Genomic DNA, 20,913 nt, shown 5'->3' with positions numbered 1-20,913 from the left:
ACATACATTATGTTGTACTACAAAACACACACATTATGTTGATGATACTACAACACACACATTATGTTGGATACTACAACACACACATTATGTTGGATACTACAACACACACACATTATGTTGGATACTACAACACACACACATTATGTTGGATACTACAACACACACACATTATGTTTGATACTACACAACACACATTATGTTGGATACTACAACACACACACATTATGTTGGATACTACAACACACACACATTATGTTGGATACTACAACACCACACATTATGTTGGATACTACAAACACACACATTATGTTGGATACTACAACACACACACATATGTTGGATACTACAACACACACACATTATGTTGGATACTACAACACACACACATTATGTTGGATACTACAACACACATACATTATGTGGATACTACAACACACATACATTATGTTGGATACTACAACACACAACATTATGTTGGATACTACAACACACATACATTATGTTGGATACTACAACACACATACATTATGTTGGATACTACAACACACATACATTATGTTGGATACTACAACAACACACACATTATGTTGGATACTACAACACACACACATTATGTTGGATACTACAACACACACACATTATGTTGGATACTACAACACACATACATTATGTTGGATACTACAACACACACTACATTATGTTGGATACTACAACACACATACATTATGTTGGATACTACAACACACACACATTATGTTGGATACTACAACACACATACATTATGTTGGATACTACAACACACATACATTATGTTGGATACTACAACACACACACATACATTATGTTGGATACTACAACACACACACATTATGTTGGATACTACAACACACACACATTATGTTGGATACTACAACACACACACATTATGTTGGATACTACAACACACACACATTATGTTGGATACTACAACACACACACATTATGTTGGATACTACACACACATACATTATGTTGGATACTACAACACACATACATTATGTTGGATACTACAACACACACCATTGTTATGGATACTACAACACACATACATTATGTTGGATACTACAACACACACATTAGTTGGATACTAACAACACACATACATTATGTTGGATACTACAACACACATACATTATGTTGGATACTACAAACTACACACACTACATTATGTTGGATACTACAACCACACACATACATTATGTTGGATACTACAACGGATACTACAACACACACACATTATGTTGGATACTACAACGGATACTACAACACACATACATTATGTTGGATACTACAACACACACACACACATTATGTTGGATACTACAACACACATACATTATGTTGGATACTACAACACACATACATTAGTGGATACTAAACACACACACACATTATGTTGGATACTACAACACACACATTATGTTGGATACTACAACACACATACATTATGTTGGATACTACAAACACACATACATTATTGTTGGATACTACAACACACACACATTATGTTGGATACTACAACACACATACATTATGTTGGATACTACACACACAACATATGATTGATATACAACAACACACATTAGTTGGATACTACAACACCACATACATTATGTTGGATACTACAACACACATACATTATGTTGGATACTACAACACACACACATTATGTTGGATACTACAACACACATACATTATGTTGGATACTACAACACACATACATTATGTTGGATACTACAACACACACACATTATGTTGGATACTACAACACACATACATTATGTTGGATACTACAACACACACACATTATGTTGGATACTACAACACACACACATTATGTTGGATACTACAACACACACACATTATGTTTGGATACTACAACACACATACATTATGTTGATACTACAACACACACACATTATGTTGGATACTACAACACACATACATTATGTTGGATACTACAACACACAACATTATGTTGGATACTACAACACACACACATTATGTTGGATACTACAACACACACACATTATGTTGGATACTACAACACACACACATTATGTTGGATACTACAACACACACACATTATGTTGGATACTACAACACACACACATTATGTTGGATACTACAACACACACACATTATGTTGGATACTACAACACACACACATTATGTTGGATACTACAACACACACACATTATGTTGGATACTACAACACACACACATTATGTTGGATACTACAACACACACACATTATGTTGGATACTACAACACACATACATTATGTTGGATACTACAACACACACACATTATGTTGGATACTACAACACACATACATTATGTTGGATACTACAACACACACACATTATGTTGGATACTACAACACACATACATTATGTTGGATACTACAACACACATACATATGTTGGATACTACAACACACACACATTATGTTGGATACTACAACACACATACATTATGTTGGATACTACAACACACATACATTATGTTGGATACTACAACTACAACACACATACATTTGTTGGATACTACAACACACATACATTATGTTGGATACTACAACACACACACATTATGTTGGATACTACAACACACATACATTATGTTGGATACTACAACACACACACATTATGTTGGATACTACAACACACATACATTATGTTGGATACTACAACACACATACATTATGTTGGATACTACAACACACATACATTATGTTGGATACTACAACACATACATTATGTTGGATACTACAACACACACACATTATGTTGGATACTACAACACACATACATTATGTTGGATACTACAACACACACACATTATGTTGGATACTACAACACACACACATTATGTTGGATACTACAACACACATACATTATGTTGGATACTACAACACACACACATTATGTTGGATACTACAACACACACACATTATGTTGGATACTACAACACATACATTATGTTGGATACTACAACACACATACATTATGTTGGATACTACAACACACATACATTATGTTGGATACTACAACACACATACATTATGTTGGATACTACAACACACATACATTATGTTGGATACTACAACACACACACATTATGTTGGATACTACAACACCACACATTATGTTGGATACTACAACACACACATTATGTTGGATACTACAACACACATACATTATGTTGGATACTACAACACACACACATTATGTTGGATACTACAACACACATACATTATGTTGGATACTACAACACACACACATTATGTTGATACTACAACACACACACATTATGTTGGATACTACAACACACACACATTATGTTGGATACTACAACACACACACATTATGTTGGATACTACAACACACACACATTATGTTGGATACTACAACACACACACATTATGTTGGATACTACAACACACACACATTATGTTGGATACTACAACACACACACATTATGTTGGATACTACAACACACACACATTATGTTGGATACTACAACACACACACATTATGTTGGATACTACAACACACACACATTATGTTGGATACTACAACACACATACATTATGTTGGATACTACAACACACATACATTATGTTGGATACTACAACACACATACATTATGTTGGATACTACAACACACATACATTATGTTGGATACTACAACCACACACATTATGTTGGATACTACAACACACATACCATTATGTTGGATACTACAACACACATACATTATGTTGGATACTACAACACACTACATTATGTTGGATACTACAACACACATACATTATGTTGGATACTACAAACACACATACATTATGTTGGATACTACAACACACACTACATTATGTTGGATACTACAACACACATACATTATGTTGGATACTACAACACACACACATTATGTTGGATACTACAACACACACACATTATGTTGGATACTACAACACACACACATTTGTTGGATACTACAACACACACACATTATGTTGGATACTACAACACACATACATTATGTTGGATACTACAACACACACACATTATGTTGGATACTACAACACACACACATTATGTTGGATACTACAACACACATACATTATGTTGGATACTACAACACACATACATTATGTTGGATACTACAACACACACACAATGTTGGATACTACAACACACACACATTATGTTGGATACTACAACACACACACATTATGTTGGATACTACAACACACATACATTATGTTGGATACTACAACACACACACATTATGTTGGATACTACACACACACACATTATGTTGGATACTACAACACACATACATTATGTTGGATACTACAACACACACACATTATGTTGGATACTACAACACACACACATTATGTTGGATACTACAACACACATACATTATGTTGGATACTACAACACACAACATTATGTTGGATACTACAACACACACACATTATGTTGGATACTACAACACACACACATTATGTTGGATACTACAACACACACACATTATGTTGGATACTACAACACACACACATTATGTTGGATACTACAACACACACACATTATGTTGGATACTACAACACACACACATTATGTTGGATACTACAACACACACACATTATGTTGGATACTACAACACACATACATTATGTTGGATACTACAACACACATACATTATGTTGGATACTACAACACACATACATTATGTTGGATACTACAACACACATACATTATGTTGGATACTACAACACACATACATTATGTTGGATACTACAACGCACACTACATTATGTTGGATACTACAACGCACACACATTATGTTGGATACTACAACGCACACACATTATGTTGGATACTACAACGCACATACATTATGTTGGATACTACAACGCACACACATTATGTTGGATACTACAACGCACACACATTATGTTGGATACTACAACGCACACACATTATGTTGGATACTACAACACACACACATTATGTTGGATACTACAACACACACACATTATGTTGGATACTACAACACACATACATTATGTTGGATACTTCAACACACATACATTATGTTGGATACTACAACACACATACATTATGTTGGATACTACAACACACATACATTATGTTGGATACTACAACACACATACATTATGTTGGATACTACAACACACATATATTATATGTTGGATACTACAACACACATACATTATGTTGGATACTACAACACACATACATTATGTTGGATACTACAACACACATACATTATGTTGGATACTACAACACACATACATTATGTTGGATACTACAACACAACATACATTATGTTGGATACTACAACACCACATACATTATGTTGGATACTACAACACACATACATTATGTTGGATACTACAACACACATACATTATGTTGGATACTACAACACACATACATTATGTTGGATACTACAACACACATACATTATGTTGGATACTACAACACACATACATTATGTTGGATACTACAACACACATACATTATGTTGGATACTACAACACACATACATTATGTTGGATACTACAACACACATACATTATGTTGGATACTACAACACACATACATTATGTTGGATACTACAACACACACACATTATGTTGGATACTACAACACACATACATTATGTTGGATACTACAACACACACACATTATGTTGGATACTACAACACACACACATTATGTTGGATACTACAACACACAACATTATGTTGGATACTACAACACACACACATTATGTTGGATACTACAACGCACACACATTATGTTGGATACTACAACGCACACACATTATGTTGGATACTACAACGCACATACATTATGTTGGATACTACAACGCACACACATTATGTTGGATACTACAACGCACACACATTATGTTGGATACTACAACGCACACACATTATGTTGGATACTACAACACACACACATTATGTTGGATACTACAACACACACACATTATGTTGGATACTACAACACACATACATTATGTTGGATACTACAACACACATACATTATGTTGGATACTACAACACACATACATTATGTTGGATACTACAACACACATACATTATGTTGGATACTACAACACACATACATTATGTTGGATACTACAACACACATACATTATGTTGGATACTACAACACACATATATTATATGTTGGATACTACAACACACATACATTATGTTGGATACTACAACACACATACATTATGTTGGATACTACAACACACACATACATTATGTTGGATACTACAACACACATACATTATGTTGGATACTACAATACACATACATTATGTTGGATACTACAACACACACACATTATGTTGGATACTACAACACACACACATTATGTTGGATACTACAACACACACACATTATGTTGGATACTACAACACACATACATTATGTTGGATACTACAACACACACACATTATGTTGGATACTACAACACACACACATTATGTTGGATACTACAACACATACATTATGTTGTATACTACAACACACATACATTATGTTGGATACTACAACACACATACATTATGTTGGATACTACAACACACATACATTATGTTGGATACTACAACACACATACATTATGTTGGATACTACAACACACATACATTATGTTGGATACTACAACACACATACATTATGTTGGATACTACAACACACACACATTATGTTGGATACTACAACACACACACATTATGTTGGATACTACAACACACACACATTATGTTGGATACTACAACACACACACATTATGTTGGATACTACAACACACACACATTATGTTGGATACTACAACACACACACATTATGTTGGATACTACAACACACACACATTATGTTGGATACTACAACACACACACATTATGTTGGATACTACAACACACACACATTATGTTGAATACTACAACACACACACATTATGTTGGATACTACAACACACACACATTATGTTGGATACTACAACACACACACATTATGTTGGATACTACAACACACATACATTATGTTGGATACTACAACACACATACATTATGTTGGATACTACAACACACATACATTATGTTGGATACTACAATACACATACATTATGTTGGATACTACAACACACACACATTATGTTGGATACTACAACACACACACATTATGTTGGATACTACAACGCACACACATTATGTTGGATACTACAACGCACACACATTATGTTGGATACTACAACGCACACACATTATGTTGGATACTACAACGCACACACATTATGTTGGATACTACAACACACACACATTATGTTGGATACTACAACACACACACATTATGTTGGATACTACAACACACACACATTATGTTGGATACTACAACACACATACATTATGTTGGATACTACAACACACATACATTATGTTGGATACTACAACACACATACATTATGTTGGATACTACAACACACATACATTATGTTGGATACTACAACACACATACATTATGTTGGATACTACAACACACATACATTATGTTGGATACTACAACACACATACATTATGTTGGATACTACAACACACACATACATTATGTTGGATACTACAACACACACACATTATGTTGGATACTACAACACACACACATTATGTTGGATACTACAACACACATACATTATGTTGGATACTACAACACACATACATTATGTTGGATACTACAACACACATACATTATGTTGGATACTACAACACACACATACATTATGTTGGATACTACAACACACATACATTATGTTGGATACTACAACACACACACATTATGTTGGATACTACAACACACACACATTATGTTGGATACTACAACACACACACATTATGTTGGATACTACAACACACACACATTATGTTGGATACTACAACACACACACATTATGTTGGATTACTACAACACACACACATTATGTTGGTTACTACAACACACACACATTATGTTGGATACTACAACACACACACATTATGTTGAATACTACAACACACACACATTATGTTGAATACTACAACACACACACATTATGTTGGATACTACAACACACACACATTATGTTGGATACTACAACACACACACATTATGTTGGATACTACAACACACACACATTATGTTGGATACTACAACACACACACATTATGTTGGAATACTACAACACACACACATTATGTTGGATACTACAACACACACACATTATGTTGGATACTACAACACACACACATTATGTTGGATACTACAACACACATACATTATGTTGGATACTACAACACACATACATTATGTTGGATACTACAACACACATACATTATGTTGGATACTACAACACACATACATTATGTTGGATACTACAATACACACACATTATGTTGGATACTACAACACACACACATTATGTTGGATACTACAACACACACACATTATGTTGGATACTACAACGCACACACATTATGTTGGATACTACAACGCACACACATTATGTTGGATACTACAACGCACACACATTATGTTGGATACTACAACGCACACACATTATGTTGGATACTACAACGCACACACATTATGTTGGATACTACAACACACACACATTATGTTGGATACTACAACACACATACATTATGTTGGATACTACAACACACATACATTATGTTGGATACTACAACACACATACATTATGTTGGATACTACAACACACACACATTATGTTGGACACTACAACACACACACATTATGTTGGATACTACAACACACACACATTATGTTGGATACTACAACACACATACATTATGTTGGATACTACAACACACATACATTATGTTGGATACTACAACACACATACATTATGTTGGATACTACAACACACATACATTATGTTGGATACTACAACACACATACATTATGTTGGATACTACAACACACATACATTATGTTGGATACTACAACACACATACATTATGTTGGATACTAGAACACACATACATTATGTTGGATACTACAACACACACACACTATGTTGGATACTACAACACACACACACTATGTTGGATACTACAACACACACACACATTATGTTGGATACTACAACACACACACACATTATGTTGGATACTACAACACACACACATTATGTTGGATACTACAACACACAAACATTATGTTGGATACTACAACACACACACATTATGTTGGATACTACAACACACATACATTATGTTGGATACTACAACACACATACATTATGTTGGATACTACAACACACATACATTATGTTGGATACTACAAGACACACACATTATGTTGGATACTACAACACACACACATTATGTTGGATACTACAACACACATACATTATGTTGGATACTACAACACACATACATTATGTTGGATACTACAACACACATACATTATGTTGGATACTACAACACACATACATTATGTTGGATACTACAACACACATACATTATGTTGGATACTACAACACACATACATTATGTTGGATACTACAACACACATACATTATGTTGGATACTACAACACACATACATTATGTTGGATACTACAACACACATACATTATGTTGGATACTACAACACACATACATTATGTTGGATACTACAACACACATACATTATGTTGGATACTACAACACACACACATTATGTTGGATACTACAACACACACACATTATGTTGGATACTACAACACACACACATTATGTTGGATACTACAACACACACACATTATGTTGGATACTACAACACACACACATTATGTTGGATACTACAACACACATACATTATGTTGGATACTACAACACACACACACATTATGTTGGATACTACAACACACATACATTATGTTGGATACTACAACACACATACATTATGTTGGATACTACAACACACATACATTATGTTGGATACTACAACACACACACATTATGTTGGATACTACAACACACACACATTATGTTGGATACTACAACACACACACATTATGTTGGATACTACAACACACATACATTATGTTGGATACTACAACACACATACATTATGTTGGATACTACAACACACACACATTATGTTGGATACTACAACACACACACATTATGTTGGATACTACAACACACACACACATTATGTTGGATACTACAACACACACACACATTATGTTGGATACTACAACACACATACATTATGTTGGATACTACAACACACATACATTATGTTGGATACTACAACACACACACATTATGTTGGATACTACAACACACACACATTATGTTGGATACTACAACACACCTACATTATGTTGGATACTACAACACACACACATTATGTTGGATACTACAACACACATACATTATGTTGGATACTACAACACACACACATTATGTTGGATACTACAACACACACACATTATGTTGGATACTACAACACACACACATTATGTTGGATACTACAACACACACACATTATGTTGGATACTACAACACACACACATTATGTTGGATACTACAACACACACACATTATGTTGGATACTACAACACACACACATTATGTTGGATACTACAACACACATACATTATGTTGGATACTACAACACACATACATTATGTTGGATACTACAACACACATACATTATGTTGGATACTACAACACACACACATTATGTTGGATACTACAACACACATACATTATGTTGGATACTACAACACACACACATTATGTTGGATACTACAACACACATACATTATGTTGGATACTACAACACACATACATTATGTTGGATACTACAACACACATACATTATGTTGGATACTACAACACACATACATTATGTTGGATACTACAACACACACACATTATGTTGGATACTACAACACACACACATTATGTTGGATACTACAACACACATATATTATGTTGGATACTACAACACACATACATTATGTTGGATACTACAACACACACACATTATGTTGGATACTACAACACACATACATTATGTTGGATACTACAACACACACACATTATGTTGGATACTACAACACACATACATTATGTTGGATACTACAACACACATACATTATGTTGGATACTACAACACACATACATTATGTTGGATACTACAACACACATACATTATGTTGGATACTACAACACACACACATTATGTTGGATACTACAACACACACACATTATGTTGAATACTACAACACACACACATTATGTTGGATACTACAACACACACACATTATGTTGGATACTACAACACACACACATTATGTTGGATACTACAACACACACACATTATGTTGGATACTACAACACACACACATTATGTTGGATACTACAACACACACACATTACGTTGGATACTACAACACACACACATTACGTTGGATACTACAACACACATACATTACGTTGGATACTACAACACACGCACATTACGTTGGATACTACAACACACGCACATTACGTTGGATACTACAACACACGCACATTACGTTGGATACTACAACACACGCACATTACGTTGGATACTACAACACACGCACATTACGTTGGATACTACAACACACGCACATTACGTTGGATACTACAACACACGTACATTACGTTGGATACTACAACACACGTACATTACGTTGGATACTACAACACACGTACATTACGTTGGATACTACAACACACGTACATTACGTTGGATACTACAACACACGTACATTACGTTGGATACTACAACACACGTACATTACGTTGGATACTACAACACACGTACATTACGTTGGATACTACAACACACGTACATTATGTTGGATACTACAACACACGTACATTATGTTGGATACTACAACACACGTACATTATGTTGGATACTACAACACACGTACATTATGTTGGATACTACAACACACACACATTATGTTGGATACTACAACACACACACATTATGTTGGATACTACAACACACATACATTATGTTGGATACTACAACACACACACATTATGTTGGATACTACAACACACATACATTATGTTGGATACTACAACACACACACATTATGTTGGATACTACAACACACATACATTATGTTGGATACTACAACACACATACATTATGTTGGATACTACAACACACACACATTATGTTGGATACTACAACACACACACATTATGTTGGATACTACAACACACATACATTATGTTGGATACTACAACACACATACATTATGTTGGATACTACAACACACATACATTATGTTGGATACTACAACACACACACATTATGTTGGATACTACAACACACATACATTATGTTGGATACTACAACACACACACATTATGTTGGATACTACAACACACATACATTATGTTGGATACTACAACACACATACATTATGTTGGATACTACAACACACATACATTATGTTGGATACTACAACACACACACATTATGTTGGATACTACAACACACATACATTATGTTGGATACTACAACACACACATTATGTTGGATACTACAACACACATACATTATGTTGGATACTACAACACACACACATTATGTTGGATACTACAACACACACACATTATGTTGGATACTACAACACACACACATTATGTTGTTTATTCGGGGTCCCCAATATCTGTTACTATAGCAGCAGAGACTTATGCTGAGATTTGGGTGGGGAGGCAGAGACCGTCTGACCATCCGATGTCTGTCATTGATCAGGCTCTCTCCATGCACCCAAGTCTGCTCATTTTGATTCTGCCCCTCTCTCCCTCTAATTCATTATTTTCTTCCATTCTTCTCTGTGTTTCTCTCTTTTGCTCTCACTCTCATCTCACTGCTTCCAGAAAGATAGGCTGTCTCTGATTCTCTCTCACTCTCATTGTAACAGATGTGTATACAATATGCTGTCTTACTGACACCTCATCAATGTTTCAATTAAGACTGGAAACAATACAAGCTGTTATACTTCCACCAACTAGTGCCCATCCACATTTGTATTAATGTTCAATCATCATCGTAATGTATGCCATTTAGCAGCTGCTTTTGTCCAAAGTGACTTACGGTCATGCGTGTATACATTTTACGTATGGGTGACACATTTTTTTTACCTAGGCTAATTAATTTCTTAAAAAATGAAGGAGGAGCGAAGGAGACAGAGAAAGAGAGCTATATTTCATCGTTTTTTTATACTTGAAAATGCAGCTAGCTAGTTTAGCCTACTCAAACACCCGACTCAGAGGGATGCTACAGTATGTTAGCTAGCTGGGTATGACTATCCAACACTGGAACTCCTCCAAGTCAAGGTAACCTTCTGGTTTTACTAATTTATTGCCACCGGGGCCCGCCAGTGTAACTGCTGACCTGCTTACTAACTGTCCACTGTACTGCATGACTGTAGCAGATGATGTGTTGTGCATTGAAGTCCACAAGCGAAGGGAAAAGGTGAGAGGAGGAGAGCCTGTAGATGTGAGAAGGAATACAACAAGATGTTTGTATATGGCTATGAAAATTAACATTCCACCAAATAAAGCAAACGGAACAAAACGGGGGGAAACATACCGGAATTTGTCCAATAGAAACTCTCGTTTGCTACTGTTAGACTAATGATTACACCCTAGATCAGCTAGATACAGGCAAGATGGTGCAAGTCTGTATTGAATGTGTCACTGTCTGTCACCTCAAATCTTTCTCTCGACCTGTGTGCACCTACTGTAGGTTGTAAACTTTAATTCATAGTCTAGGTTGTAGCAACCTCATGATGGGTACAGGGAAAATTTGAGCATAATTTAGTAGCTTAAACCTATGGATGTTACATTGAACTGGGTGAATGGAATATGAATGACAGTCATCTAATATGCTGTAACATAAATAAGGCCAATTAAAAAAAACATCTTAACTGGCACCGACCGCCACTGTCATCATCACCATCACCAACATCGAACCCTTCCAGCCAATTTACGACAGTCCAACATCGAATCCTTCCAGCCAATTTACGACAGTCCAACATCGAACCCTTACAGCCAATTTACGACAGTCCAACATCGAATCCTTCCAGCCAATTTACGACAGTCCAACATCGAACCCTTACAGCCAATTTACGACAGTCCAACATCGAACCCTTACAGCCAATTTACGACAGTCCAACATCGAATCCTTCCAGCCAATTTACGACAGTCCAACATCGAACCCTTCCGGGCAATTTACGACAGTCCAACCTCGAACCCTTCCGGGCAATTTACGACAGTCCAACCTCGAACCCTTCCAGCCAATTTACGACAGTCCAACATCGAACCCTTCCAGCCAATTTACGACAGTCCAACATCGAACCCTTCCAGCCAATTTACGACAGTCCAACATCGAACCCTTACAGCCAATTTACGACAGTCCAACATCGAACCCTTACAGCCAATTTACGACAGTCCAACATCGAACCCTTCCAGCCAATTTACGACAGTCCAACATAGAACCCTTCCAGCCAATTTACGACAGTCCAACATCGAACCCTTACAGCCAATTTACGACAGTCCAACATCGAACCCTTACAGCCAATTTACGACAGTCCAACATCGAACCCTTCCAGCCAATTTACGACAGTCCAACATCGAACCCTTCCAGCCAATTTACGACAGTCCAACATCGAACCCTTCCAGCCAATTTACGACAGTCCAACATCGAACCCTTCCAGCCAATTTACGACAGTCCAACATCGTCAAAGTCAGCGGCCCACTACCCATTCTTGCTCATTAGCTTTATAGAGGGCAGTGGTAGTAGGCGGTGGTAGTAGGCGGTGGTAGTAGGCGGTGGTGGTAGGCGGTGGTGGTAGGCGGTGGTGGTAGGCGGTGCTAGTAGGCGGTGGTAGTAGGCGGTGCTAGTAGGCGGTGGTAGTAGGCGGTACTAACAGTGGAAGGCTGTCTGTCTACTTTGGACGATGCACTGTTGTGTTACTACTATCATCGGCTTGCTTTCCATAGTAACCAATGGTTCAATAAGAGCCCCCTATGTGGGCAGACTCAGACACGGTGGTGTATGTGAACAGTGCAGGTCATGACCGATGAAAGTGATGGATACTACCTCTATCTAATCATTTTCACACCTCTGTTTTGTCTTCAGGTAACAACGCATTTAAGTCACCCGAGGATTTCAAGGTGTCTCTCCCCCTGCGCACCAACTACCTGTACGGACGCATCAAGAAGAGTCTCCCTGAGATGTATGCCTTCACAGTGTGTATGTGGCTGAAGTCCAGCGCCAGCCCTGGTATAGGAACCCCCTTCTCCTACGGGGTGCCAGGACAGGCCAATGAAATCGTGCTCATCGAGTGGGGCAACAACCCCATAGAGCTGTTGGTCAACGACAAAGTAAGTCCTAGTCTTTTATTGATTGTCCATTACAAAAACAACTCCTGGGCTACGGCCACGAAAGACTCATTTACTCTAAAGAACTTGGTTACAGTTGAGCATGTATCATTGTGCATTTTCTATTACAAAAACAAACTGTGACGATTGAATAGACACAGAACGATCAAGCCAGCACAGAAAAGGAACTGAAATGGGGTCATGTTGTAGTCCTTCCAGTCTGTTTTCAGGGGGTAGAACCAACAGGTTCTTGAACCTGGGTCCAGCGACTATCAACACAACACCATGGCCGTTACAGCAAGAGGCCCACACCTCTTGTTGAGGGTCCTAGGTTGGCTTAAGGTCGCTTCAATATTTACATTTAATACTGAAAATCAGACACTTTTCCCCCCTTGTTAACCAATGCTTTTTGAAGGAAGACAATTTCCAATGTGCTCAAAAAGATGCTACAATTAATATTTCATGGGTTTCTGTCTTCAAAGGAATACAACCATGGCAATCGTGGTGTTTGAATAGACAACACTAATAGTTATTTTTTCTGTGCGTTACTGCTGGATAACTGAACCTGGGGGCTCAGAGGGAGTTGAGTTTGGCTGAAGTGAAGTAGGGTGGGGGTTTTTCTGTTGTGGGGTTGGATTTGGGTTTGTGTTGGGCATCTGGTTTATTGGCAGAGCCAGTTTTCCCCACAGTTCTGGTTTCACCATGTATTATACATGAGTGTATGTCAGACAAACACTAGAAATGAAGAGAGAGAAGGGAGGGAGAGATGGGGGAGGGGGGAGCAGAGTGTACAGGAAGATGGAAGAGGGAACCAATACAGCACCAGAGAACAGACAAACCAATACAGCACCAGAAAACAGAGGAACCAATACAGCACCAGAGAACAGAGGAACCAATACAGCACCAGAGAACAGAGGAACCAATACAGCACCAGAGAACAGAGGAACCAATACAGCACCAGAGATTATAGGAACCAATACAGCACCAGAGAATAGAGGAACCAATACAGCACCAGAGATTAGAGGAACCAATACAGCACCAGAGAACAGAGGAACCAATACAGCACCAGAGAATAGAGGAACCAATACAGCACCAGAGAATAGAGGAACCAATACAGCACCAGAGAATAGAGGAACCAATACAGCACCAGAGAATAGAGGAACCAATACAGCACCAGAGATTATAGGAACCAATACAGCACCAGAGAACAGAGGAACCAATACAGCACCAGAGAACAGAGGAACCAATACAGCACCAGAGAACAGAGGAACCAATACAGCACCAGAGAACAGAGGAACCGATACAGCACCAGAGAACAGAGGAACCGATACAGCACCAGAGAACAGAGGAACCGATACAGCACCAGAGAACAGAGGAACCAATACAGCACCAGAGATTAGAGGAACCAATACAGCACCAGAGATTAGAGGAACCAATACAGCACCAGAGATTAGAGGAACCAATACAGCACCAGAGATTAGAGGAACCAATACAGCACCAGAGAACAGAGGAACCAATACAGCACCAGAGAACAGAGGAACCAATACAGCACCAGAGAACAGAGGAACCAATACAGCACCAGAGAACAGAGGAACCAATACAGCACCAGAGAACAGAGGAACCAATACAGCACCAGAGAACAGAGGAACCAATACAGCACCAGAGAACAGAGGAACCAATACAGCACCAGAGAATAGAGGAACCAATACAGCACCAGAGAATAGAGGAACCAATACAGCACCAGAGAATAGAGGAACCAATACAGCACCAGAGAATAGAGGAACCAATACAGCACCAGAGAACAGAGGAACCGATACAGCACCAGAGAACAGAGGAACCGATACAGCACCACAGAACAGAGGAACCAATGAAAGTGTTAGTGAGTGTGAGAGAGAAGGAAAGAGGGTCAGAGACTGTGTATGTGTGAGAGAAGATGAAATCATGAATATAACACTAATATTCGTTTCAAAATGTTTTAAAACTTAACTAACACGACCCAGGTCTGCATGGTGATTCCTGGTAATATAATCAATAGTTTAAGGTTAGAATGTTACACCATGTTCTTTTGTCAATGGTACACCATTCATCTGGTGCAAATGCTCTCGTGCTCCAAAATGAGATTCATTAAAGATAGAGAGAAAATCTTCCCTGGATCAAATCCATTCAACATTCCTGTTGCATCTCATTATTTTGGCTTCTGTAAGGAGTTAAAGGATTCGTTCACTATTATAGAACCATAACTCTATTTTGGATGTAAATGGCATGTTTTAGAAGGGTCCAGATACTTTAGCAGTTTCACTTGGTTTTGAGAAACATACTTCTCTGTTTAGCACTGCTGGTAACGGAAACCGCTCGAGTTGCATAAAATGGAATATAACTTTGCGGATAAATTTTGGAAATGCATCATTTAATGTGTACAACATCAAAAGACCTGCATCACTATACTGAGAGCTTTGCCGTTTGGAAAAGGACTTACTTGGTTGTTTTTGGAGCCGTTGTTTTTCCGGAGCCCCCATACTGCAGAACGAGCAATGATAAAGTCTATTCCAGGTGCGGTATGTTTCTGAAAAAAGAGGAACCAATACAGAACCAGAGAAAAAAGTAAAATCACCAAGTAAAAAGCAAAATCACCGAGTAAAATCACCGAGTAAATTCACAAAAAAAGTGTCTGGACCCTTCTATAAGATGACATTTCCATCCGAAATACAGATTAGGTAAAAAAAATATTGAACCAGTCCTTTAAAGCTTTCCTAATGCCAAAATATAGCCACTTGGAACTTATTTTATCAGTACTTTCGCAGCAGTTGGCTGCCTATTGGACAAGAGTAAACATCTTTTGATGGAGTGGTTGGTTGGGTTTAGTCAAGACCCGGATGGGGTGGTTTTATTGAATTTCTTTCTGCACCTGTCGGATCTAAAACATGAAATGCCCTCACACCTTTAAGGATTGCTTGCAGGTGCATTCTAGGAAATGTTGAATAATCGTTCATAGAAAATAAACTCCCTCATCTCTTGTTGTTTATTTTTTGCAAATGTTTGGGTCTCATAGCCTTTGTCAGAGCTTTGATTAGAGAATATTTACTGAAATGTTGGTGTGGTCTAAAAGACATTCTGCAACTATGTAAACAACAGTTGCTGTGTTTGTTTCCTGCTCACACGGTCAGGGAGAAACTCCTGGCTCCGGGTATGATATCAGACCTAACATCCTCAGTTGACCAAGGCTCAGGGATATTACTAGAGGGCAGTAATTAGGTCCACAGTATCAATGCTCTGGTTGATTGGCTTTAGTGTAAATGTGATATGCTGGAACACCTTTGGAGGTCAAGCGTCTAGTTTCTCATGGGAGGGATTAAGAGCAGACAGGAAATTGTTGGCAGTAGCCTCTGCATGTCATGGTCTCTATGGTCTCTATGGCTCATATAGAAGCTCTATATAAAGCTAATGACTTCCACCTCCATTCTCTCCTATGCTGAATCCTCTGTGGACCATGATGACATTGTAAAGTCTGGGTAAAGCGCTGATGTCGTAACCTGTTCTATATCTTTCTGGTCTTGTTTTCGAAGTGCAATCCCATATGACTGCAATTTCTACAGTCTACAGTATATTGTCACTTTACTCTTTATAAACTATTTGTAAAGTGCTGGTGTTGTCTTGCTCCATTTGGCCCTGTGTTGTGTGTCTCAGTCAAAGCTTCATTGTGCCATCTGCCCCAGTGATATATAGCACTTGTGCTCTCTTGCCTCTTACGGCAGATTGTACGGTTCAACTTGAGCTCTATTGCCCTATCTGCCCTGGGATATTCTCCCTGATAGTAAAGTCTACAATAAGCTCTTAAGGGGAATCCTATCCTTCACTTGAGTGAATGTTTTTCTAAGTTTCCCATAGACATCCATGCATGACTAAATGAAAATTGGACTTAAGTGGAAATTAAGATTCACCACACAAAGACAAAAACACAGGTATTCTCTTGCCCCTTTTGCCCAAGTTAGTATAGCCCCTCTAACATGAATTACCCCATATTGACCCTCTAAGTATTCTACATTTACATTTGAGTCACTTAGCAGACACTCTTATCCAGAGCGGCTTACAATTAAAAGTGAATCCCATCTAACGTTGTACTGCCCATCTCACCCTTCTTACCCAGGTGGCCCAGTTGCCCCTGTCGGTGAGCGACGGCCGCTGGCACCACATTTGCATCACCTGGACGACGCGGGACGGCTTCTGGGAGGCATACCAGGATGGGGAGAGGCTGGGCACCGGGGAGAACCTGGCCCCCTGGCACCCAATTAAACCTGGAGGGGTGATCATCCTGGGACAGGAACAGGTGAGGCTTAGCCAGGCTCTGATGTACTCCCACCGGAGAGGGAGAGATGAACAGGGGAGAAGGGGGAGGCAAGGCTCTTGTCACGCTATCAACAACCCTTTACCATTACCTCACCTCTCTGCCTGCCTTAGCCAGTGACAGCGCACCCTTGGGAGCATTGTTAGTGTGACACTCCAACAGATGTCTCCATGACAGCATCTTACTATCTCTACGGCGATGTAGTACAGAACACTGACTATTAAGATCGTTCCCATAGGGACCCAGTAATGTAACGTAGCTGTTGGGTCTCATTGGGTGGACTACTTTATGCAACACGTGTGCTGCTAGTCTATGTGGAAAGCTATAGTGCATGTAGTGTGTCTTTCATGGATAAAATTGCAATTGCAGAGTGAAATGACAGACGCACAGAGGAAACCAATAGCAGAGCAATAGATCTGTCTCATCTATCAGACGTACTATACAATTTATTTTAATTGTCGTTCTGCTCCGGCTTTGGCAAAATTATTGATGTCTTTGAATTCTTGTTGAACGCAGAAACGATGAATCACCCAGGCTATGACGTTTCTGTACACTGATGGGATTTTAAACGCAGTCCCTCTCCCTCTACAGGACATGGTGGGGGGTCGTTTCGACGCCACCCAGGCCTTCGTTGGCGAGCTGAGCCAGTTCAACATGTGGGACCGGGTCCTCCGGCCTGTGGACATCATGGGAATGGCCAACTGCTCCTCCTACATGCCCGGGAACATTGTTCCCTGGATCGACACCAACGTAGAAGTCATGGGAGGAGCATCCAAGGTGGCGTTGGAGATCTGCGAGGACCGTATGTTCGAACCGTAAAGGAGTTGGATGTGTAACGTTGTTATGACACTGGGTTCCGAAGGTTCCGGAGGCTTGAGAGGTGGTTCTGGTTCCGCGCTCTCTGTGCTGCTTCAGAAACACCCCTCAAGGAGGAAAAAGGGCTCAACGGGTATTGCCTTTGTTTACAGACCTAGATCTAGTAAATGGGTCAACTTCTTGTTTTCCCAATGTGTTTTGGTGTGATTTTCCATGCTTAAGTACATG

The 20,913-nt window shown here is 38.4% G+C and overlaps 1 protein-coding gene across 1 annotated transcript in view; it reads left to right on the top strand.

The window, feature by feature from the left end:
* nptx2a (neuronal pentraxin 2a) overlaps positions 1 to 20,688 on the top strand; it is a 29,341-nt gene extending 8,653 nt beyond the window's left edge. Inside the window, exons 3-5 of the mRNA XM_038988725.1 lie at positions 15,286 to 15,530; positions 19,672 to 19,851; positions 20,461 to 20,688. Of these exons, the coding sequence (XP_038844653.1) occupies positions 15,286 to 15,530; positions 19,672 to 19,851; positions 20,461 to 20,688 (653 nt within the window). The remainder of the gene's footprint in view (positions 1 to 15,285; positions 15,531 to 19,671; positions 19,852 to 20,460) is intronic.
* The last annotated feature ends 225 nt before the right edge of the window (positions 20,689 to 20,913 follow it).

Source organism: Salvelinus namaycush, chromosome 3 (genome assembly GCF_016432855.1).
Source record: "Salvelinus namaycush isolate Seneca chromosome 3, SaNama_1.0, whole genome shotgun sequence".
NCBI lineage: Eukaryota > Metazoa > Chordata > Actinopteri > Salmoniformes > Salmonidae > Salvelinus > Salvelinus namaycush.
The sequence above is the reverse complement of the archived record's forward strand: the minus strand, read 5'-3'. Positions and strand labels throughout refer to the sequence as shown.